Raw genomic sequence first — 25,198 nt, 5'->3', positions numbered from 1 at the left:
AGTATTCAGTAAAGGAGATGTCTAAGAGCTCTGTGTCAATCAGAAACAGGTCTGAAGCACCTGAAAGCATAACATATTTTCAAAGTGTTCATTGCCTCTAAGTGTATTTACATAGATGTGAGTCCATCCCATCAGAGCCCAAAAGTGTTGATGGAGCTGAGAGATGTTGTGAGGACAACCTGGATAATCTTTGAATGACCATGGCAATTGGAGAAGTGCCTCAGGACTGGAACAGAGTAAATGTCACTCCTGTCTTCAGGAAGGGCAAGAAGGAGGACTCAGGGAACTACAAAGCCAGTCCCCTTCATCTCTGTCCTTGGGAAAGTGATGGAGTAACTAATTCCAGAAACCATTTCCAGGCACAGGAAGGACAAGAAGGTCATTAGGGGTAGTTTACGTGGATTCACTAAGGGGAAGTTGTGGTTGACCAGCTTTAGAAGGATGAAACAGCTGACCTGGTAGATGAAACAAACATCGCATTTTGTCAGTGTCAAAGGCCTTCCTAAAGTCTATCTTCTGTAAGATCCTCATGGAGAAGGTCTAGGGAGTGTGGGCTGTTTGAGCAGATGGTGAGGTGGACTGAAAACTGAATGGCCTAGCCCAGAGGATACTCCGTGGTGGCACGAGGTCTAGGTGGAGCCCAGAAACTAGCATTGTACCCCCAGAGGTCAGTTCTGGGTCTGTTCTTCTTCAGCATTTTCATTAATGGATAATAGGGCAGAGTGTACCCTCAACAAACTTGTTGATGAGACCGAACTGAGAGGAATGGTTGATGTGCCAGAAGGTCATGCTGCCATCCAAAATGACCTCAAGGGGCTGGAGCAATGGGCTGAGAGGACCCTCATGCAGTTCAACAAGGGTAACTGTTCAAAGTCCTGCATGTGGGGAGGAACAGCCCTATGCACCAGTACATGTTGATGCTAACCAGCTGGAATGCATCTTTGCAGAAACAGCCCTGTAGAGGTCCTGATGCACACAAAGATGAACACAAAATGGCAATGTGCCCTTGCTGCAAATAAAGGTAAATGATATCCTAGCTGCCTTAGGAAGAGTGTTACCAGTAGGTGAACAGAGGTGGTTCTTCCCCTTTGCTCAGCCCTGGTGGAGCTCCACCTGAAAGGCTAGGTCCAGTTCTGGGCTCCTCAGTACAAGAGGGACCTGGAGCTACTAGAGAGAGTCCAGTAAAGGGCTGCCACTAAGATGATGAAGGGACTGGAGCTGAGGAAGCTGGGACTGCTTAGCCAGAGAAGGGAAGGCACAGGAAGAATCTCATCAATGTATACAAGTACATGAAGGGAGGGTGCAGAGAAAATAGAGCCAGGCTTTTTCAGTGGTGACAAGAGGCCATAGGCAGAACTGAAGCACAGGGAGCTCCATATGAACATTAGGAAACACTGCTTTCCTGTGAGGGCGACTGAGCCCTGGCACATGTTGCTCAGAGTAGTTGTTGACTGTCATTGGAGATGTTCAAAAGGCACCGGGACATGGTCCTGGGCTCTAGGTGGCCCTACCTAAGCAGAGCAGTCAGATCAGGTAACTTCCAGGCATCCCTTCCAACCTCAACCATTCTGTGATTCTTCAAAGGCAGCTTCATACCTTTTTTGATGGGTAGATGTTCTCCAGTGATTGTCCTGGTAACAGCTGAGCAGGATATTATTTGGACTCATCCCTGCCCCACACACCATTGTCTCTTTGTTCTCTTGGGTTGGGTGTGCAGATGAGATTTAATCACATAACAACTTTTTTTTTTCTAACCCCCTAGTTTAACTATAGCTTTCTTCTTGCTTAAGAAAGCAAACTGAGAAAGAGTTTGAGAAAAGCAAGTTTGCTTGAAAAAGAAATCTAGATTGGAGGGAAAAGCAAGGATATCCCTGCTTTGGTGTTCTGAAAGTAATAAGCAATGCCTGGAGCTTTTACCAGTACAATAAGCCAAATGAGAAAGGTGTGTTCATTCACCCACTTTGCAAAACAAAGTGCCAATTAAATGTATGCAAAAAATCTGGAAATATGCTTTTAAAAAGATTTATTTTGAGAACACTCTCAAGTCTTCATTCTTAAACATTGTCTTTAATCTCTTTGCAAGAATGTATGAGGTACGTCCAACTTCTGTTCTGAATAATGAAAAGGCTTTCCAAAACATTTCTGTCTTTATACACAGTCTGTACTCATCTAACAAATCACAGTTCTTGCCAATAATCCAGAAATAGGCCTCAAACTGTGCTTGCAGTAATTCAGACTGGCTGCAAACACAGGGAAGATAATAAGCATCAGCTGTATTTTCAAATATTTTCTGTTTGGATGTGAGCATGTATTCTGTTCTGGTTTGTGCATTCAACAAAAGATTAATTGCAGCTGAGCTTCAATTTCTGTTAATTCATTGATCCAAAGAGAACCTTTTTTCACTCTTAAATGCAGTGTTTTGTTGTATAGTAAATCTAAAAAATATATGTCACTGTGATGTGATAAATAGTGATGCTTGTGCAATATCACTCTTCTAGAATTGCTAGAATGTTAGAATAACAAACCTGTATCCTCCAGTAGCAGTAAGACGTTGGCAAAGTTTCAGTCATAGAATGGTTTGGGTTGGAAGGGACCATAAAAAGGCCATCTGTTTCCAAGTTCCCTGCCATGGGAAGGAACACCCTCCACTAGCTCAGGTTGCTCAAAGTCCCATCCAGCCTGGCCCAGAACACTTCTGGGAAGGTGGAACCCACAGCCTCTCTGGGCAACCTAATCCAGTATCTCAGCACTCTCACATAAATGTTTTCTTCCTTCTATCTAACCTGAATCTACACTCTCACTCTTCAGGTTGTGTGTGATTTTTGCTTTGGACAGTTTATATTCTGTGAAAATCTTGTCTCAAATATTTCCATTTCCAAGAGAAAGATTTCATGGTTTGAGATCAATATATTCCTGTTCTTCTGTACTCTCCTGAGTATTTTGCTAGGTTAGACAGGTACACCATGATCTTGGGTAATCTTCCCACAAATCAGCTACAAATATTTATCTTGGAGCTTTTCTGCATGTACTGGTTTTTTTTCCCACTGAATTATAAATGAGTGTGGGTTTGAGATGGGCAATGGGAATTCGCAAAAGTAAAGGTGTGTTAGCAGACCTTGATGGACCCTATAAATAACAGGATTGGAGAAAGAAAAATAGGGTTGTTTTTTAACAGGGACATATTTTTAATATATAATATATATATGTCTGCATATTTGTAATACCCACCTATGTACAGAATTCAAACCTTCTAGATAAGATGCTGGCTTTATAGTTCAAAACTAAAAGTATTTGCTCAGAAATCAGTACAAATACAGGAAATAAGTGTATGCCTTTAAAGCAAAATATTTTTTTATCTCAGCTGCTTCATGATCAGTTGCTAAAAAGTCAAAACACCTCCCTGATGGTTGATATCAATTGCTGTTAAGTTGTATCAATCTTTGTACATAGAATGCCATAGCTTTTTATGTCGATGTGCTACATATGCAGAGGTGATTTTAAGAATGGTTTCCTAAAATTGAAACACAAAGCATAATCCTCCTGCTGCCTGGGGGGGGGGGTGTCTTTAAACTGAATAATTAAGTAGTGACAAAATATAAAGCCTCCAGCCCAGTGACAAACTATCACAGTCTATACTGCAGTTCTAGAAACTGAACAAGGACCTTCATGGAAATTCTAATTCTAATTTCTGCATCAGGGTGCTGGGCTATCTCATCTAAAGTGTATTTTTACCCTGAAATGTTGGATCCTTGAGGTCCGTTCCAACTTGGTATTCTATGAATCTATTTTATGAATAAGCAAACATTTATGACTAATAAAGGAAGCATATAAAGAGAGATCTCCATAATATGTAATGGTGTGGGTGAATGGAAATACTTTGAGGAGAAGAAAGTTCAAAATGTATGGGGTTCAGGAAGTTGTCAGAATGTCAGTTGCTTGTGAGATTGCTTTAGCACATATGAACTTGTAAAAGTGCCTGCCTTTCTGAAGTGTGAGTCAATGGGTTTAGTCCAGTTGTAAACACTGCCAAACAATAGCTGTGTTTTCCAGGGTAAGAGTTGTTTCATAGTAAAAGGGGAAAAAAAAAGAAAAAAAGAAAAAAAAAAAGGAAAAGAAAAAAACCCAACCCTATCTTTGGAGAAAAGAGGAAAAAAAGTTGGAGAAACAATTAAGTCTACCCAATTGAAGTGCAGGTAGAAGTATTTGCTGTTTGGAAGCTGTCTCATAAAACAGTTTAAAGATACTGGATAACGTGAAGTAGAATATTGAAGACTTTTAGCTTCTCAATGAAGAGAACCATTTTTGATGTAAATCTGCCAAAGACCTAGAGGTCCTGAGGAGACCTATGAACTAATCCTGTTTCTTAGACTTCCTACATTTTATCGGGTGTTACAGTGTCAGTTGCCTGTTGTTCTGATAGAAGGAAAGATGCTAGGTGCTAACAAAAAATGATTGTCTACACAGTTAAATTTCAGATAAAAATTCAATTGAAAATACTTGATTAAACATACATTATGTTAATTCAATTTTATATCTAATTTAAAAACTGCACTGGATTTTCTTTCAATTCTACCTGTATAACCTTGGGTCTTAAGTAACTAAGGATTTGACTGAGTCAGGTGTCATTCTCTCCACTGTAGAGTAGTGAAGTGAAAGCTGTATGCTTTTAAAACACTTTGATCACTTAACTACCTAGAAGATAAAAACATGAGACTATTACTTTGTATCTAACTAAGCACTGCAAGATATTTGCAATTTCTTAGCGCTATAGCCTAGCAGTTTTGGAGGCTTTAAGTGCCAAAGGCTGTAGGAGAGAGACCTGATTTTTAACAGCTCTGCGTGTTACTGCAGTCCCAGCACTCTGAAACAGTGTTTACTGGCGTGGCATTTCCCAGCTCCTAGTCATTTGTTTTAATGAAGACACTTATCAGGGACATGTGGGTAGCCTGCTCATGCTAAATGGATTGTATGTACTTGATTTCCTAATATGAATCCAACCAACAAGTACACACAGTGACGGGAAGTAAATTGGCAATGTAAATAAAAATACTGTGATCTATGTTTGGTTTACTTAAAATGTATGGCAAACATTTTTCTTGGAGGCTGTTCTTTAATATCACTTCATATATGAGTAAGACTTAGGGTGTGTTTCTTGCTTGGAGGAGGGGATTAGTTTATGGTTTTATTTTGCCTAAAATATTCAGTGGTCACATGTCTTTCTTTTTGGAAAGAAAGAAAAAGCCTGATAATTAATGAGTCAAGTGCTAAAAAGTAATGTTTCATTCTTTCAGAATATCTTAACGTTTCTTATGGCACTTAAAGATTTATGTTGTAATATTTTACAGAACTGAGAAATTACAGATAATATTCCAAGTTACATGGAAAGTTACTAGTAGTCAGTGGTAGCAAACCCAGGCTTCTTGATTTCCTCTGATTTTCCTGAAGACCAACTAACATTTGGTAAAAAAACCAACCACATAATGTTTTACCCACTGTCATAGAACCAGTTATTGTAGATTCCTTAATATCTGTCCCTTTTAATGTTGCCTGTGATAATAGTGACAATTAACAATTGCAAGTCCTAGTGAAAATACTACTTTAGTTTATAGCATCATAAAGAGTGAAAATGGCTTATGAAATACTACTTTGCCTGAGTAATGTTGGTTTTTAGTTTTTTTCCCCTTCGTTAAATCTAATAGGAATGCAAGCTGCCACCACACAAATGTTTATTACAATATGTATGTGCTATACACATCAGTGTTTCCAGGTTTGTACAAGCTATCATCACTGCATTCTCCTTTGTCCACATAATTCTTTTTGAAAAGTAGTGCCAGACTGGAGCCTGTGTTTCCAGCAGAGAACTGGACAAGTGAGGTTGACATGTTTGGAGAGAAGCCTTTTATCTCTGATGATGTAGTTTTACAAGAACCTCTATTCTTCTTGTGTTTCAGAGTGATAGAGCACTTCTATAAAGCTTATCTTTTTGAGGAGAAAGCTGGTAAAGAAACTAGTATGGCCTGAAAATGTAGGTTGCTAACATCTAGGATTATTAGACACGCTTACCATCTGTGCAGTGTGTGGGTGAGTCTCCCTGCTTTGCATTTCTTCCTCATTCCCACTCAGTAAGACTGGCTGAGCTGATTTAACAGCTCCTGTCTGCTGAAGGGGAAGGGAAAGCCCCATTTCTTCAAGCCAGGTTCCTTACTCTGTACACCTGTTGCCTCATTTGTGTTGGCTTTGGTAGTTTTTTTACATTTGGAATGATTTATTTTTAACTCAAGCTGGGGGAAAAAGAAACCAGAGGACTTGCACTCTTAAGTTGTACTTTTTGTCTATTGGCCTCATTCCCTTTGAATGTATATTATTTAGAAACCTGTTATGGTTAAAGAACTACCTTGTAAAGGGTAAGTGTGAGCAAACAGAGCTTGAATTTTTTTCAGCTGGGGATTTCTATACTGTCTTTAGAAGAAAATACTTTTATATGTTGTGGTTTGTTTAGAATCTGAGATAATAAAGCAATATAGGATGCTTAGAAAATAGAAGAGAGGTTCACTTCTTCTAAGTGCTACCAGCAACCGTTTAATACATGAATGCATCCTGCTGGAGTTGGAGTAGGAACGTAGGAGAACATCTTGTAAACAGCTGAGGTTGCTACTTGAGTTCCTTCTTAAATAGCTCATAGGCACTGCTTACTGAGGTGGGGGTTTTTTGCCATAAATACAAGCAAACTGGCTGGAGAAAGTGCATGCAAAAGGTAATGATAACAAAGAAATGAGACAAAAAACGTCAAGTCTTATGAAAGTTTCTGTCCTTATCTGTGTTCCTGTCGACCTGGTAGGACTGGTCAACAACAAAATCTTAATTGATATTGAGAAGATACATGTTCCATTCTTGAAATTATCTGGACCACCTCTCTTTTCCCCACACAGTTTACTATGTTTGGCTTTGTTCTGCTTGTTTGTGGGTGTGGAGCTCTGTATGATTAACTTTTCTTAAGAGCACAGCCTTGTGTACCAAAGATGCTCATTCAGTTGGGCCTTGCTGCTTTTGTGTCATCATCCACTCCCTCCTCCATCATACACTCTAAGAAGAGTTTCCTAATTTGGGAGGAATTTCAATCAATTTAAATCATTGTCAGCAAACTATTAGTTACTGATTCTCGTATTGAAACAAATGCACACAAGTTTAAGCAAACCATCCCTTTTATTTTCTGTTGGGTTTGTTTCTGGTTTAATATTTACTGTCAACTCTTAAATGTATTTTCACAGAGGCTCTATGAAGTCATATGTAGCTTGGCTGTGTCCTGTGGTAGGACCACTGTGAATCCAGCTGTCTGGCACAGTGCAGCCCCATATCTCTTCCCATTGAGGGCAGTCCTGCAGCCCTTCACTACATTAGGCATAACACCTTGCCTGTTGTGCCTAGTGCACCTCTAACACACACCACTGCTGTTCCACAAATTTGTGTGAATTTGGTCTCTTTGGTCTTTGCTAGTCTTCCTTTTTCCACTGTCCTTTTTGAAGACTTTGTCAACTGCTCTTTTCAGATAATGTTGGGGTAAATTGATTACAAGAAACAGCTGGAGTTCGTGCAGGATATTCATTCCTTTGCTTATACCTTTGTTGGTTACAATGCAAGGGAAACTTCTACCTTGGTTCTGTTACGTTTCCCCCTATAGAGTACAGATTGTAATAACTTTTGAGAAATTGTGGGCTGTAATCACTAACAGTCAAAGCTATTCACAGTTTCAGGGCATGATAATCTGAGTTACAAATACTGGTCAAGGTAGTATGGCAAGATACACAACAATCTTCAGAGAAAAAAAAATCTTTCAGTATCTTGAGTTTTTTGTTCTAAAAAAAAGTACATTTTGAAACCTTTAGGTCTTCCATCTAGTACCAAACTACTGCAAAAAAAATTGTTTTCTTCAATGGTATAAACACTAATGGGGAGAGAGAATCACTTTAGAAAACGAGGTGTCTTCTGGTTTAGTATTTAGAAATATTATGCTGTTGTAGAACAGAGCTTTAGAGATGGTGGTGATAGTTTGTTTACTCATAGGAAAGTGGTTTCATGTCCTAGAGAAAACTTCTGTCCTCATGTGACATTGCAGAAACTCAATTTTCCCTTGCTTTCAACACTGTTCTTCACTATAACTTTTGCTTCTTGAACCTTTATTGCTAGATTTGCCCAAGAGAAATAGCTCCTCAGAAGAATGTCATATCAGATGAAGAGAGGATTCTACTATCCTTTGTTTTTCTGAAATTGTGATCACTCTTTATAGTAACAAGCCTTGGACCTTCAGGTTCTGTACGTACTTTGTTTCCTCAGTTTTGTTGGCTGTATTCATGATCCAGCATCCCAAAGAAGAAATTAATAAAATTGGTCTAATTCTGAGGTTAATTGTAACAAGTAGGAGCAGCTAAGTTTGAGGGCACTGCTTTTTCTGAGATAATGCTGATTTCAGTATTAGTTTTGTTTGTCTCAGAAGATTCTGTCCTCCTGCTGTATCAGTTAGTGTGGAATTTCTGAGTCATGCATCACCCCACATTTGCCATGCTTACACATTATAGATGCTAAATGGCACTTATGCATAGTTTTGTTTTGCCTTTCCTGTTATTCATGAGGATCTTTCTTACAGGGAAGGTAAAGGGTCCTTACTTTACCCAAGCAGACTAGATTCTGGTTTAGTTTTCCTGCAACTTGAACTTTCCACTGAATAGTCTGAGGCTGTGAGAGCTAAAGGAATCTTACTCCTTTCATAGCTGGATGGAGTCTGTCTGGCAGCAATTCATGTGTGTGTTAGCAGGAAGTCAATTGGTGTCCACTTTAAGTGTTTGAATATAAGAAAAGTTGAACCTGTTGAAAAAGAAGCCAATTTCCAACAGAGTTTATGTGTTATTGTTTGTTTGTGTAAATGGTGATCTTGGTAGCTGTCAGTTCTCTGAAGTGCTGTGAGAAGGACAAAGGAGCGGTTCTGTTTGTGTAACTTGTGTTGTTCCTCCATTACTGAGATGTAAGTTGTCATTTTCACTTGGTCTGAAGGCTTTTGCACAAAGGCTAACCCAGAATAGTGTTCTGAGGCCAGCAATGGAGTTTACTCTATCCATGTAAATTGCTTCCAAACAGGATGGCATGTTTCATGTACCAGGACTTCAAAAAAGAGTGTCTAAAAATAAGCAAGCTCTGTTCTAGGCCTTCCTATCTTAAGCTTCCTTTTCTGGGCAGGTCCCTGTTGGATCTTCTTGCAACTCCTCACTTCCTTAGATCTTGAAAGATCATAGAAAGCGAATTTTTTTCCCCCTTTCATCTGACAATATATAGATACTCCCATTTCAATGTCCAGGTCCACTTGTTGACAGATTTTAACCACTCAAAGAGTGTTCGAAGTCTAACTCAGAGATCCAATTATTGCTGAAGATCTTACAATTTAACAACGTTAAGTGTTTATAGAGAAAGTGTGTTATAGTGATAGGCATATATGTATTCAAGAAGCAGAAGAAGATTTTGAACTTTAAAAATTAGAAAATGGAAACTTTAGTAAATTTTCTTACAAATTTTTGAGCTTACTAATGATACTGTATGTTAATAATAGACTTGTGTGTTAAAATCCTTTTCCACACTAGAGACAACAAATTGGATTTCATTCTTGTCATCCAAGAACTGGTTTTGAATCATTTTCATCATGTGAGTTTTGTCTCCACTTTGGGAACTTGAAGATAAATTTGCAGTTGAAAGACATCAAAACAAATATTCTGTAGGAGAAATAGTTGTTAGATTTGTGCAGTATTTACATTTATACTCACACAGAGTAAGTTAAAGTTCAGTCAGTTTTCATTGAAACTGGTCTGTTGTAACAGTCCTTAAGTTTAATTTGGTCTGTAACTTGTTAGACTTTTGATACATGTATTTTTGCAAAAGCTCATAAAATGGGCTATGACAGATAAGTTATTGTCTGCTTTCACTATTTGATTCCAGTATTCATGGCTGGCAACACTTGGTACCTTCACGTTTATGATGATTCTTAAGCTGGCACAATCACCTTAGTAATGCTTGTGGTAATGAAAGGTTTAAATTAATTCCAGTTTCATGACTTTCTGTGGCATTTGGAAAACAAAAGATAAAAAGTATTTAATAAAGTACATCTCTAGAATGCAGAGAAGTTCAAAGGCTTAGGCTCAGGTTCAAAGCTGAAGGTTCAAGGGTTGGGATGGGGGTTTTTTGCTAAAGAATGTTCTGAATGCAGTTTATTCTGTGTTAAAATCCCACTAACCTAGAAATTACAAATAGGCTTTCCAAACTGACTGTAAAACCTAGGATATATATAAACTATATGAATTTCTGTGTTCTAAGGCCATTTTATTTCCCTAATTAGTTGATTATGAATGAAGATTTATGCAATAGGATGACATAAGCGGCCAAATCTTACTTCTCTATGGTAAATGAAGACTGAGGTACTGTAGCTAATAAGGGAAAAAAAGTGCAATAACACAGATACAGAGGGTTCTATTAGAACGTGGGTGTGCAAAGGATGTACCATGTGCTTGTATGTATTGAGGTTGGTGAGCTTTATGTTAGCACCCGTCCAGAACTGACCTTTTGGAGAGTATCAGCCCCATTTTCTTGGCAGTCCATTTCTGGGAGTGTTTACAAGCATAGCCACAGCTTTTGTTCAGCTAGGCTAATAAATCCTGTAAAATCAAGGTCATTGTGACTTTCAAGTGACCTTACATGGAGCTAGCTCAAGTGCACCATGGTTTAATAATTTGGGTATGGATTGGGAGAGACTCCACTGACTGTATCATCATGCCCTGGAGCAGCATAGCTGTTCTACATATACTGCATTTAAGCTAATAAACTCTGATAGACCTGAGTTGACTGTTAATATTGTTGCAGATGCGTATACAACCTGCTCACAGATTTGCAAATTAGATTTCTTATGTTAAAGTCACAGATGGATCCCCTTCCTATAGTGGCAAGTACACCCCTCCCTGCCTCTGTTTCTTATCTTCCTCTGCCTACTGCAGTACTCTGGAAAAATGAGAACATGATTGTGCAGTGTGAAACACTCTGAACAGGTTGTACCACCAGAAGAGGTTTGTGAAGGAAAGGGCATGAGGCTCAGAACTAGCATTTGCTTCCTCCTTCAAGGAAGGGTTCGGGAGTACGCCTTGTGTAACTAACTGCTTCAGATTGTTTTCAGGATCTGAACAATGCTGCATTCATCCTGAGAGTCATATATTGTCATGTTGAGACATGATTTTGATTTTGTTGTGCAGACAGGAAAGGTAGTATAAGGAATCTGTGGAATGGGGTCAGGGCTCTATTCATTCAGCTGACCTATGTGATTGTTATATTTTACATTTCCAAGTATCCAATCATGTCAGTGAAATTCTTTATCATAGTGGTATTTAATGTAGGCAGTTCTGTAGTCTTTCAATCTTTTTATTTTCTTTTTCTTTTCACCCTGTTTTTTTTTTTTTAACTTGGGAGGAAAGGAAGTTTGGTTTTCTCTTTTGACTGTCTCTTCCACTGTTCTTATAAAGCTCTGTTTTGTAGAGGATACAGATTATTGTGAGTTATTCTACTTGTGTGACCTTCTAAAATAAAATAGTGGACATAGGCTTTGACCATTTTAATATCTATGCAAGCTTACTGTTGTTCTTGTACTTAGAACAAGAAAAATAGGCAGAATTTTAGAGTTTCAGCTCTTACTCTAATTGATCATTGTTTTACTTTTGGATACCAAAGAAAGAAAATGGATCTCATGCTAAGCATGCAGGAGGGTGATAGTACAAGTTAGTTGTTGGAACAAATTTGAGTCAAGCCATTTAACACTTAAAGAAGGTTCGTTCAGTTGTGAAAATGTTTTGCATGGAAGTACTATGAATGCAATCTTACTTTGTCAAGCAGGAGTAGCAGACGAGCATCCCCATCTGGTTACTGCAAGGCTTTATGGTTTGATGTTAGTCACTGTGACAGTGAAGGAAACTGTTGTATATCACTCTGTGGTTCTTGCCATTGGCATCACCTGGAATTTCAGAGGCAGTGGGGAACTCCCTTAGAACTTAATTAAAAGGCCATGCTGATGTACTGTTTCCAAGTCTATATATCTTGCTTTCTGATATGATTTCCAAGTGTACAGATTGGATTAGGTGACCAAATTATTTCTAACTTCAATTTTTGCTAAGTATGAATTTCAGATTTTTTTTGTTCCTTGTTTATCACCAGATAATAAAGAGGGGAAATTAAATACTATTTTCTTAACACTTGGATGAGATTCAACAAGTAAACTTTTATATATCTGTATTGGTGAAGATAAATTATCCATTAAATATTATGAGAGGTATGGAAGAATACATTTCTCAGATGACCTTTAATTGTGATAGCACTTGAACCAGCTGATATGCAAAATCATCATTAGATGAGTTCTTGATGGGAATATGTTATCCCTGTCAGTTTGGCTCTTTTACAAGGAAAAGCATAAGGGACTATTTGTAAAATGTCCTGGTACTTTCAGCCAGCTGTACAATCAGAGACAAGCTAGGCAGTTTGCAACTTCATTTCTAGAGCTGTGATTTGATTGTTGCTAGAAACAAGTTTGAGCTACTTCTTAACATTCAATAGTGTTGGAATGAATGGGGGGGAATACCTTTTAAAGTCACTAGTTGCAGAGGCTAGGGGAATATTGCAACTGCACAAGCAAAAACGAGGAAAAAATACATTCTTTAAAGCATTATTACCTAAATAGAGAGTACTCACAAGTATTTTATGAATGTGTGGAAGTAACAGTCTAGTTAAAACTTTGTTGGTTCTTACAATGAAATCCTGAAAATGCTCATAAAGAATATATTCTGTAGTGGTTTGACTTTTTTTTGCTACTGAACCAAAACATGCCCACCTGTCTTACAAAACTTGCTTTGTAAAGTGTGTCTGTTCAGAAAGAAAGAAATAAAATTTTCTATGACTTTTGATAGCAGCTGAAAAGAGAAGCATGTGCAGAAGTAAACCAAACCAGAACTAGCTTTTTTCCTGGGTTACTACTGCTCGAAAAGAGTTTTCTGGTTCTTGACTTTGTGCTGTCACTGAACCAGAAAAGAAGTTTTGTTAAAGTGATTGTTGTCCAGCATTCAGACATGACTCTACTACAGGATTTTCTAATTGGATAGAAGTAGTATCATCCTTGAAGGTTGCTAGATAGCAACTGTTACTCAGTGTGCATTTTCAAAGTGCTGTGTAGATGCTGTTTGTCCTAGAGTTCAGTGTGGTGTGGAGGAAGCTTTCAGTACTTAGGCTGACTCAATGCAGCAGCATGTAATCCAGCCTGCACTATTTTTATCTGAGCAGAACCCTAAAGTAACATCTGCTGCACACCACAGCTACCACAACTAAAACACTGTCACTCACTGAGCAATGTGACATTGTAGAACTAATTTAATCAGAATACATTGGTATTTTAGATGCTGAATTTGCCTGGGTTGTCTAGACTCAATAAAGACAAAGCAGACTATTTCCTGCCTAGCATTAGTGAGCAACTGGTTTTATGCTGGCTATGCAGAGACCAAAGAAACTTTAATCAAAGCAAACAAACAACTAAATTTTGTCTGTATGAGGAGCATCTTAAGCAGTCAGTTCCTTCTTCTGAGTGCCTTGGGGCACTCTGTTTCTGCCTGCTAGTGTTCAGCAGCAGCAACAGCCCTTCCTAGAATAGGAGTTAGGGCCAGTTTGTCTAGACTAGTTGAATCTCTTATGAATAGATTTCCTTTGTGTCTTTCAAATTCTAGACTTTTTCCTGTAAAATTGACATTTATTGATAATATCAGAAAGGAAATTTCCCTGGTTTTATGTTCAGATAAAAGCTAAGCTGCAGGGAAAAAAGGATATTTCAAACAAAACTAAACATCAAAATGACCAGAAATAGAAACAACGTTATGGTTTCAGTGTCAAGTAATGTTCTTTTCTTGATAATGTTCTATTGTGTGGCAGTTTGCCTTTGAGGGTGCTTACTTGATGTAATGTCATTACATTTTGGTACATAAACAGTAAACAATAATTTGAATGACTGCAAAGCCTAACCTTCAGTTAAGGTGATCTGCCTAAGTGAATTTTGACCAAAACTTTAAAGACATTTCAAAGTTTGGTGTAAATGCGTTACAGTATCCTGGATCTAACATTGATAATAATGGTCTCGGCACATTCTGAGATACACATTACCCTAGAGAAAGAAAAGACAATCACACATATACAGATATCTACAGACACATACCCCTGCAGCACAAACCAACCAACCAAAACAAAGAAAAACCAGAAACAAACTAATTCAAACCAACCAAACAAACAACCAAAACAAACAAAACCCAACAAAGCCAAAAAAGATAAATTCCAGTGATTTAAACTGGAATCTAGGTTTCTAAAGCTGTAGGGGGTTTGTGCTGGACTTGAAAGCTGTAGACACACAATTTGTTGTAGTTTTGTGGATTAAACAAAGAACTCCTGCCTTATATGAGTGAACCACGTTTAAATGTACTCTAGTTGTGTAATTCAATTATTGGTGCATGCAGTGTAGAAGATTACTGGTGGTGTCATCAGCTCCTTGGGCACAGAGGAGAGAATGATCTTCCGCTAAACTTGGATAAAAGGACTCTTAGCCCTGAATGTACCTAAATTATCTTAGGGTGGCATACTGTTCGTTGGGGTTTTTTGTTGTTGTTCTTAGGTCTGAACTGTAATCGGCATTATTCAGGTCACTGCTATAAAACTGTCCAAACTTAAAATGTTCTCCGGGGCTAAAACATGGAGCCAGTTTTTACGTTCAGCTGCTAGCGCCATACCAGATCAGAATAGGAGCTGTATTGCCACCTAGTGAGAAATCTGTAGATACACATGTTGACTCGGAGTTGCATAAACTGGAAACTACGGAGAGGAAAAAAGCATAGAACCTGACTTAAAAGTTGCTTTTTTTCAATTTTAGTTGGAGTTTCAGTGTATGGAAATATATCAAACTTGCAATATAATCTATAGCAGTATATTATATTGCATTGTAATATATTGCTGTATGATACACTGCAAGGCAGCATTTCCTGGTAATACTGTCAAATCTAGTGTTCTAATTTCTCTGACTTCTGTACTCCTTGTGATAAGGACAGCAATGTTGCAGACACTTGTGATTTGACGTATTGTCATTTGCTGTTGAGATAAGCAATGCTGCAGTAATCTGGCCGTTTGTTTTTGTTGCTGTGCTATCAACACTGCTAAGTGCTTGTTCAGATATCGAGAACCAGCCAGAACTAGTCTGATGGAAAAGTAGCTCTAAGGGGAGAGGAAAAAAGGTTGTTTGCAGTTGGATTGATTGCTTTGTTCTTTTTATTGTGCAGTTGCACAAACATGAAGGGGAGAGATGGCACAGGAAAGGAGAATGGGTTGACAGAAGAGGGAACAATTGATGCTTTTAATGGAGTGCTACATTAAATGTTGTTAGTTTTCAATACCCAAAAAGAACCAACAAACAACCCACCCATGTAACTTTCTATGAATTTTCGACCTTCCTGTCTTTTCAATAGAGATTGCTGCAACCTCACAGTGAAGCATTTTGCCAATTCAGGGCTCCAGCCAGTGTGTAGCATTCTTTTACCAGATACACACCTTGTGCCTAATTACTTTACTATTTTTTTTCAGTTTGGGGTTTGTTTTTAATTTGGTTTTAGCTGTTTGTTTGTTGGCTGGTTGGTTGGGTTTTTTTAAGAAGTTCCACAGCATATTCTGACAGGTCTGCTGCTGTTCTTACTCTTCCACTCCACTGTGCTAAAGAACTCACCCTATCACAAAGTGTTTAAAACTGTGTTTTGGAGTGTAACAACATGTCTATGGTAATTGGGGAGCTCTTTGGTTTCTGACTACGATGCATTGCTCCCTAACAGGTGGTAACATGGGATTTAATATTATCATGTATCATCAGTGAACTTACTTTTATAATTTGATTGATCATAGCTTGACAGTCAGTGACTATTTTCCATTTCCTTTCATTCAATATTGAAAACAGAGCAATGTAAGGAGAAAAGTCTAATGTGACAGAGCCCTCATTATTTTTTAATTAATGAAGTTTATAGCTTTAGTTATTGTGTCCCTACTTGAATGTGTGCAACACTTTTGAAGCTCTTACTTTGCAGCAGGGAGAACTACTAACCGTTCTGTATCTGAAAAACCCCAACAATGCAGGAAGTGTTGTTTTCACTTTCCTGTGTTACCCTTCTTTTCTGTTCCCTTAGTTCACTAAACCTGCTGTTTTGTGTAAACTGAGAGGAAGTAGCATGTAGAAAGTCTTAAAGGAGAGAGATACAGCTTTGTCCAGTCTTTGTTCGTGCTTGAGAAAGATTAGATTTACCTCTTCTTACGGTGGATGCTTTGTAAAAGTTGCCAAGAATTAGAATGTAATTAAATCAAATTAAATTAATTGCTTTAATTTTATGCAATAGGCAGCTGGTGATGTTCTGATGATATTTCAGACATTCTTAAACACTTTGATTAGTTCAAGTTGATTTTTTTTTACCTGAAATATACCATCTTGTTTATGAAGCATTGCTTATTCATATACAAAACCAAAACAAAATTACAAAAAGAAAAGAGGAAATGAGTGAAAAGAAGAAGTGCTTGCTTTCATGGCCCCAAACATGCAAAGCAGCTTGTAATGTTTGTCAGGTATGTGACTCTGGAGTAGTATGGTGGATTTATTGTAAGTTGTGAATGGGAAGGAAGGAATATGATTTTTCACACTCAATTTCTTGTTCTTCATAGCTCTCACCACCACACCTGAGAAAGAAAAATTGCCTTTTAAGTATCCCAAGACATCCAGCTAAATAGACATTAACATGTTTGTATTTATGTGCAAACATTGAGAAAGAATGGAGTAGAAAATGGAAGTTATTCAGAATTTAGTGAGAGTCTGTGAAGTCTGATTCTGTGAAATGGAGATTTCCATAGGTTTTCACATGATGTGGCTCAGAAATGGATTCTAGTTGTTGTTAGCTGTAACTGCATTTTGGTTTTCTTTTTGTTTCCAAATGCTATACTAATATTAAAACAAAAGATACAGGAGCTTGATTAGCTCACATTGTCATTCTAATTGTTGATTACCGTGGTGTTTTATCAAGGGCCATTCACAAGCCGTATGCATTTGTTTCTTTGTGGAATATGTTTTAAGCATGTTTGTTAAGGTACAGGTTAATTGTACAATAAAAGATTTTCTTTGCAAGAAAAGGTGTGTGCTTGTGCCTTGCAACCTCCTGAGCAGCTCTGAGTGCTGTCTTTCATGCTCTTATTTGCCTTCTTCCATATTCCTGTCCTTTCTTTTAAGACAAACTTCTGTACTTCAGACTGATCACTGAGCTGTTGCACATCCTAAGACTGCATGACACCAAGCCAGTGGGGAAAAACATGAACGTTTGTTTTTTCACTAACACTGAAATGTTTTGGTGTGTGGTATGACAAACTCTGGGCTGCTGAACAGTGGAACAGAGGGCAAGAATGTGTGTGGGATAAAGGGAGGAGCAGCCAGCAGTTTAATCATCTTGGCTATTGAGGAGATTTAGCCACCCCAAAATGTGTAACAGGGGAGGCAGGAAAGCTCCTAATCAATTGAGAGAAAAGGGAATACTCTCTTACAGAAGAAAAAGTAATTCTGGGGGCCAGAAACATCACTTTGGTTCTGAAGCAGAGGAGTTTCATTTCCAGTATAGGAAAGTCCCATCTCTAGCTGCTCATTCCTGTTGCAATGTGATGGCTATGCCGAGTGCTTTTATGATTGCCTTGCTAAATTATTAGTATAATAAAGGCCAAAAGTAATTTTCACAGAGGGGCACAAATGAGCAAGCAGAGAGGGGGATGGGGAAATTTTTTAAACTAGTGTTGCCTGGAAAGTTCATCTGGTTTTGGAACTGTGTCCTTGCGTACAGTAGGATTGGTTAAACTAGAGTTTGCTGTTGTGCAGCATGTGTGCTTCTTATGTGCTGTTCTTGAGATAGAGCTGTAGAGCAGTGCATTCAGCTTGGAGGGAGTCAGCTCCTTTAGAGCCCTTTAAAGCATTGTGTTCTAGTGCAGACTTGTCTGCTAGAAAATGGACCAGATGTGTGTTAAATGTGAAAGACCAGTTTCTGGTAATTGGAGGCTGCAGGGGTGCCTTCTGTGGGAAGAGGCTAAGAGCTGCACTTTTCTGGTCACAGCAGTTTCCAGACAGTTCCAAGAGACCCTAAGTGAACCTATCAGCCATGTGTATGTATGTGGGGCTTCTGTGAAAATACATTTAAGGGAGGGTAGGAAATCCTGTAACCAAGGCATAGGCAGTGTGGAACAAAAGGAGGGAGTATCAGGATCAGAGAAAGAGGAGGCTCACCATGGCAGAGCAGATACTTCCCATGGCCCTTGGAAGACCAATGCTGGAGCAGCAAAAAGGTGTGAGAAGGAAGGAGCAGCAGAGAGGAGCCACTGTTTACTGAGCATGACCCCCATCCTCTGCACCACTCAGAACTGGGGGGCAGAGGAGGCTGGAATGAAGTTGAGCCTAGAAGAAAAGAGAGGAAATTTGTTTGTTTAATGTTTTTATTCCTGCTACCCAAATCAGTAAGTTTTTATTTTAATTGACAAATTAACTTTGTCAAGTAAGGCTATTATGCCCACAATAGTAACTGGTAAGGAGTCTCCCTGTCTTTATCTCAACCAGCAAGCTTCTTTGCTCCTGGTATTTAGATTTCCTGCCGCTTCCCCTGCTGAGACCAGAGAGTGAGTATAAGAGCCTGGGTGCGAGTTTATCAGCTAACTAAGGCTACTCCACAAGAAAAAAATGACAATGTATTTGTAGAGTGAAACAGTTGGTGTGGAGGTCTCAGTGTCTGCCTTACACATGCTTCAGGAGGTTACTTTGAACTAGGACTAGTCTCACGTTGTGCCCTATTCAAGATAGCAGCTCATCAGGCGCACTTCTGAAACACATAATTCACTTTAGTTGTATCTGGAAGAATTCCAGTTGGTCAGTATTTTCTCCATGCTGCTCACCAAAGGATGGTAGTTGTAATGGGCTAATCTGACTGCTCCCCCAACACAAAAGTGAGGGAAAAGTAACACAGAAAAACTCAGGATTGAGAAGAAAGAAAAGAAAGAAAGAAAAGTGAGGTAAGAATAGAGTTTATTGAGCAAAATCAGATAAATATGGTACAAAATGCATAATTACCTTAGCCTATTTGCAGAAAAAGCATGGTGCAAAGCAGCAGCAAGCAGAAGCAAGCAAGCCAAAAGCCCAAGCCAGAAAACTACTACCCTTGTCCCACCACCATCCCAGCAGAAAAGACCACACCCAAAAACTGGGAAGCTAGAAGCAGCAACCAGAACAGGAAGCCTCCCATGTTCCAATCTGAATTTCAAGCCCCATAATACTTTGCTCCATCCGGTACTTACATTTTTTTAGCTGGCATGGTACAAATAACAGCAGCAGGTTCAACTCAACCCATGACAGTAGCTGAGAATGATACAACCAGTGAAAAAAGTGTATTGCTGTCCTTTTAAAATTTAGTACTACCAGGTCTGTTTAAATTATATGTAATTGTATTCTCACTGCACAATATATATAGAAGCATTTTAAGCAAGATGTTTACTACTGAGGGAGATACTTCTTTTAAAAATACTGTCATGCTCAAGCTGTGGTTGGAGAACTAATCCTTCAAAGGACTGAGCATGTTGAATCAGACTGCTGTATGTTAAAGAATGACATATGTCTTCCATCTTGCTAAGGAACTTGATGCTCTCCTACCCCCAGAAAGATGTGTCTGCTATCATCTGTGCATATCACTTCTAAGATGCTAAAGTGGTGCTATAATCCAGGCTGCTGAGAGAGCATTTAATTCTTCCATGCTGTAGGATACTTTCAAAATACGTTCAGTACATTAGAGATGTTTTCAAACGTTGGCTATCAGACTTTGAAAGGAAATTAGGTGTTTTTCAGAATTGTCAGGGATGCGTAGGATACTGGGTAGTTAACTCCCATAGACATTTTAAGTGATGATCATGTTTTATATTCTCTATCACAGACTGACATATCTTTCTTCACCATGATTTAGAGCACTTATCTTTTCAGTACTTCCAGCAATTCATTTTCAGTGTTGCTGTCCAAACACGTGGCTGTGTTTTCTCTGTGGTGATTATGCTGGAAATTCCCTTTTCCATCTTAGAACTTTCCTATTTGTTACAGAAGTCTGAACTTTCAAGTTTCCGTTTTATCTATGGCTACTTATTTAGAGAGTCACTGAAGTTGTTATAACGTCATGAATGTGCCTCCAGTTGCAAAAACCAAAATAACTGATTGTTTTCAAATTGATTTTGTATTCAACCGCTTGAATACATAGCTTATAATCTACCTTTTTATCTTCCACAGATCTGAAGAGAGAAGCCAGTATTTGTCATATGCTGAAACATCCTCATATTGTTGAACTATTGGAGACATACAGCTCAGATGGAATGCTTTACATGGTCTTTGAGTTGTAAGTTTCTCTCTCTTATTGTCTTCTGTTGTTGTCATTTACTGGGTGAAATCCTAAAAGTATACCTGCTTTCACCTGCCTGTTTTGCACTTCAGAACTTTTTAGTACAGATTGTCCCAAATTAAAAGTTGTCACACTGGCTAACATTAAACTGATTTCTTTATAGTATGCTGTTTATGGATGGCTACTGTGCCATCCATCCTAATAGGGTACATGAGAATGAGTTAAAAATCTGCTAATAGTCATCATCTTTGGTTAATGGATGGTATTCTATGCCAGCTGGGAAGTTTTGCTTCTTTTTTTTCCCAGGCTTGTTTCTTCAGCACTACTTTTCCTTTACTAGATAAAAAAAGTAAAGTATTTAAGTGTGCTTGTAAATTGATATGCCTGTTCACATCACTGGAAAAGAGGCATTTGTCTAAAAGATATATTTTAGAATCTCAGGTGTAAGAATTTAGTTATTGTAGCATGAACAAAATAGCAGTGTACAGCTATTTTAATTGACAAAGAGAAGTACAAGGATGAGCAGATCCTAACTCACCACATTCCTTCTTTGAGGGAAAATTATTAGTCCTCCTTGAGTTAGATTTTCGCTAACTGGGAAGGATGAAAACAGACATGGAGAACACTAATTTGTGCATTATCTGTATTCATTCTTCCTTCTCTGTACCTGTCAGCTCTTCTGAGGTTCCACATATATGTATTCCCAGTGTCTGGGCATACATGCTTATACCTCTTGAACTCTAATTTTCCTGCATTATGTTTTCTGATGCATTTGGCTAGCTTGTGTTGGAACAAGCCACATCATGCCATTGTATTAGGTTGAATCAGCATGTCCATTAGAGCCGAGAGCTTGACTTGAGATACGCACTTAAAAAATAATTCTTACATATTAGTTTTACCATTGAGGCAGAGAAAAGCTTAGGTGGTAACAGCCAAAAAAACCCAACCAAAACCCACAAAATGACCCCCCAAAAACCCCCAAAACAATTAGGTAAAGCTGAAAACAGTTCTTTGAAGTTCTTCTGTATTTTTTTGAAGGTGAGTTTATAAGCTTATGATTGTGTGAAAAAATTGGTGTATGTTTTCCTTTCTGTAAGTTTTGATTCAATACTGATTGTGGTTTTATTTTGTGAATCCCAAAGCGTGGACCAAGGGACTTTAATTATCCTATTATGAAATAATTATGTACACCTTGGGGAGACATACTGTGATAATTAACAAGATTTTGAAATGGAAAAAAGGTTTTGCTTCTATTTTTACAAGCCAGTATCTCAGAAATATGAGACAAAAGCAGTAATTATTTTTCAATGACAAGCCTATTATCATTTATGTTTGTATACATAAAAAGTTAAGTCTGAACAATTAGGATCACTACACAAATACTCTACCTGACTTCAGGCCACATGAAAGAGGAAATGTGAGGCTAAATTATTTGAGGGATAATAATTCTTTACTATCTCATATGCCTTTGTTTCCCTTACACACTACAAAACATCACTCTTTTGTAACAAACAATGATAGAAAATGAGACAGTAGGAACACCTGTGCTCAAAATGTAGCAGGGAATGGAAGAGTTGTAGTCACAATATGTTATGCTGGAGGGGATGTTTCATAAAGTGATTCAACAGGAGACTAATGTTTGCTGTAGAGTAAGACTGAATTGTCTGAGTTTAATTGGGTTATTATACTATATAATTGTAACCATAATAAGAAACTTGCAGGTAGCAGAAAAGCATCATCTATGTAGGTAACTTACTTTCACTTGTACTGCTTTACTGCTTTCTTTTCATTATCCTATTATTATAACAAACTTAATTGCTTTGCAACGAAGTTCTGTCTACAGCAATAAAATATGTTTTATTAGGGTCTAGTTATTCTGAAATGACAGAAAAGGGGAAGACAACACAGATCTGCAGACGTAAGACCAGCTGGTGATGGTTTATTTGTGGACTGGCAGATGCTTTTCATAAAAATTAATTTGGGTCCATCAAATAAAATGCACAGAGTAACAAAACCTAAAACTTTGTGCTATCAGTTGTATATAAATGATATGTAGGTCCACTACTGTTCCCTAAGCTGTGATCTGCATGGAGCAGTTGCTGAAATGATCCTGAATATCACTTCTCCACTCCTGCTAGCCTAACTGTTTCTGATAGAAGCACAATGCTGTTGGCTGCCTTGGCCATCTGGGCACATTGCTAACTACCACACATATTCAGACAGCTATTGGCCAACATTTTCAGGTTGTTTTCCACCAGGCAACTTTCCAACCACCCTGCCCCAAGCCTGTAGTATTGCATGGAGTTGTTGTGAATCAAAAGCAGGACCTGGCACTTGGCTATGTTGAAACTGTCACAGTTGGCCTTGGCCCACTGATCCAGCCTGTTCACATCCCTCTGTAGAGCCTTCCTGTCCTAAAGCAGATCAGTATTCCCACCCAATGTGGTGTCATCTGCAGATTTACTGAGGATGCACTCAATCCCCTTGAAAAAAAGATACTAAACACAACTGCCCCAGTATGGAGCCCTGGGAAACACTATTTATGATCAGCTTGTTAGCTAGATTAAACTCCATTCACCACAACAATTTGTACCTGGCCATCCAGCCAGTGAAGCATATGCCCAGAACCACCTCCAACCATCAGATCACCCACAAGTCCTCCTGTGTTCATGTACAACAGGTCCTGCTGGGCATGCTCCCTGCTTGCCACACTCACCAAGCTTCCACACACAAGTGATCCATCATTAATCTTGAGTTAACTGTGAGCTTTATCATAATACAAGCATTGTAGTCAGTGAAAGTACATCAAATAGATACTTTATCATGTCTAAACAAATGAAAGCAGTCTTTAAGTCTGTCTTGCAGCGGTTTTAAACGATGGTAGACTCAGTTGTGGCTTTGTTGAAGTGTTAAGAAAGAAAAGAAGAGGGAAAATTGTTATCTGATAATTCTGCTTTGTTACAGTACTGTGAAATAGCATAGCTTCTTGGTTGGTGAGTGAAATTTTTTTGTGAATCTTTTTTTTCATTATTTTACTTAATCATGTTAGGATTATAGTTAGGAGTTCATTTCTAAATGCAGTCTTGCCTGTAACTCTTCACCTTTTATATAGCTTTACTGTACTTCTTTCATACTTGCATAATGCATAATCCAGGATAAAAATGCCTTGAATGTTAACTTCCAAAAGTAAACTCAAAATAAACTAAATCTCTTATTTTTTTTCTATACCAGTACAAGTTGCTGTGATTACTGAAAGAAAATAATTTCAGCTTTAAAGTTTGGGCCAGGCTTTCAAAATAGCTGATGAGTTTCTAGATCTTAAGTTTCAGAGGTTGCTACACAGAGCTTTAAGGAAAGTTAACTACTGTATTGTTAAAGTTAATTTATGGCAGTTTATTTGTAGTAAGCGAAGATGGCAAGTGTGTAAGACCTGTCCAGCTAAAGGAAAAAATGCCATACATGATACAAAACTAAGTAAATTCAGTTGTGAGCAGTATGTCAAGTATTTAGGTTGTCTGAGGCTTTTTTAAGCACTAGTTCAGTTCCCTGAAGAAGTGCTTTTCAAACTTTCTGATTCTTCATCAATAAATGAAGTCGTAGGACACATCTTGTTAGGTCATCTGAAAATTCAAAGCTATCATATCCTTGTCTTAAGATATACATCTCTTCTGGAGTATTCTCTCTATTCTTCAGAGTGATTATTAGCCTCAGAACAGATTTCTACATGGAATATGTTCAGGAGTAAATTGTATGGGCAGGTTGCAACTTAGCATCGGCTTCGTGCAGAATATTAGAAAGACTTTCCAAGTTGCACAGTTGTACTGATCAGAGCTATGTAAAGAAAGGTTTATCCAAAGGGCTGAGATCCAGGCACAGTTCTGCTAAAAGTGTATAAAAAACAAGGGCAGAATATCGGAAATTTGTGCCAGTACTCAAAACAATGTGGTGGTGGTCAGAGCTGCTTTAGCTGGCACTTGCCGTGTAAAATACCATGAAGTGTCCCAGGCTATGTAGCTTCCACGAGTGCCCTCTAGTGGTGGCAGGCGAGTCTCTGAGTGTGAGCTTACCATACTTTAACCAACTCTTTTTGCATCTTCCGCTTATGTCTTCAGCACATCTCTATCTGTGTGTTTATGTGTAAAATAAACACATAGAGATATGTGTTTATTTTAGTGCATTTTAACTCAATTGTTTTATTTTTGTGTCTTTCACATGCCTAATGCTTATAGTCCTTACAAAATCTTGAAACCTCCTGAACTCAGATTTCACAGATACCTGAAAATATTAATCCTCTTATATTGCATCAACCTTTCAGTTTGTGCAGAGTCACCTTTTGAGTGATTCTGACGTCACAGAGTTTTAACTTGGTTAATGCATTGAGTTTTCCAGGGTTTCTTATAACTGAGACTGACTCCTGCTTTTGCAGCCTCAGGTAGATAAGTCTCGTAGGACTTCTAAGATAAAATTCAGCATTCCTGGCATCAAAGAAACCCTATTTACACATGAAGAAAAATCTGTTCTTCAGATTCTGCCCTGAAACAGTAGTCAGTTAAAGTCAGAGAGTAAAACACGCCTGCTGAATATTTGTGCTTTTGAGATAAAGAGGGATCATCTTAATTAATATATAATAAAACTATTCAAAATTACTGCTTAGAATCTGTAGCAATTTTTAA

General features: G+C 38.2%; 1 protein-coding gene across 5 annotated transcripts in view; it reads left to right on the top strand.

Annotated features, from left to right (window-relative positions):
* Nucleotides 1-25,198, top strand: part of CASK (calcium/calmodulin dependent serine protein kinase) — a 182,165-nt gene that overhangs the window by 52,484 nt on the left and 104,483 nt on the right. For all 5 annotated transcript variants that reach the window (XM_054166058.1, XM_054166056.1, XM_054166057.1 and 2 more), the window contains exon 3: nucleotides 20,417-20,522. In XM_054166058.1, coding sequence (XP_054022033.1) covers nucleotides 20,417-20,522 — 106 coding nt within the window. The remainder of the gene's footprint in view (nucleotides 1-20,416; nucleotides 20,523-25,198) is intronic.

The sequence above is a fragment of the Dryobates pubescens genome, chromosome 12, assembly GCF_014839835.1.
Source record: "Dryobates pubescens isolate bDryPub1 chromosome 12, bDryPub1.pri, whole genome shotgun sequence".
In the NCBI taxonomy this organism is placed as follows: domain Eukaryota; kingdom Metazoa; phylum Chordata; class Aves; order Piciformes; family Picidae; genus Dryobates; species Dryobates pubescens.
Note: the sequence above shows the minus strand (reverse complement) of the source record. Positions and strands in the feature narration are given on the sequence as shown.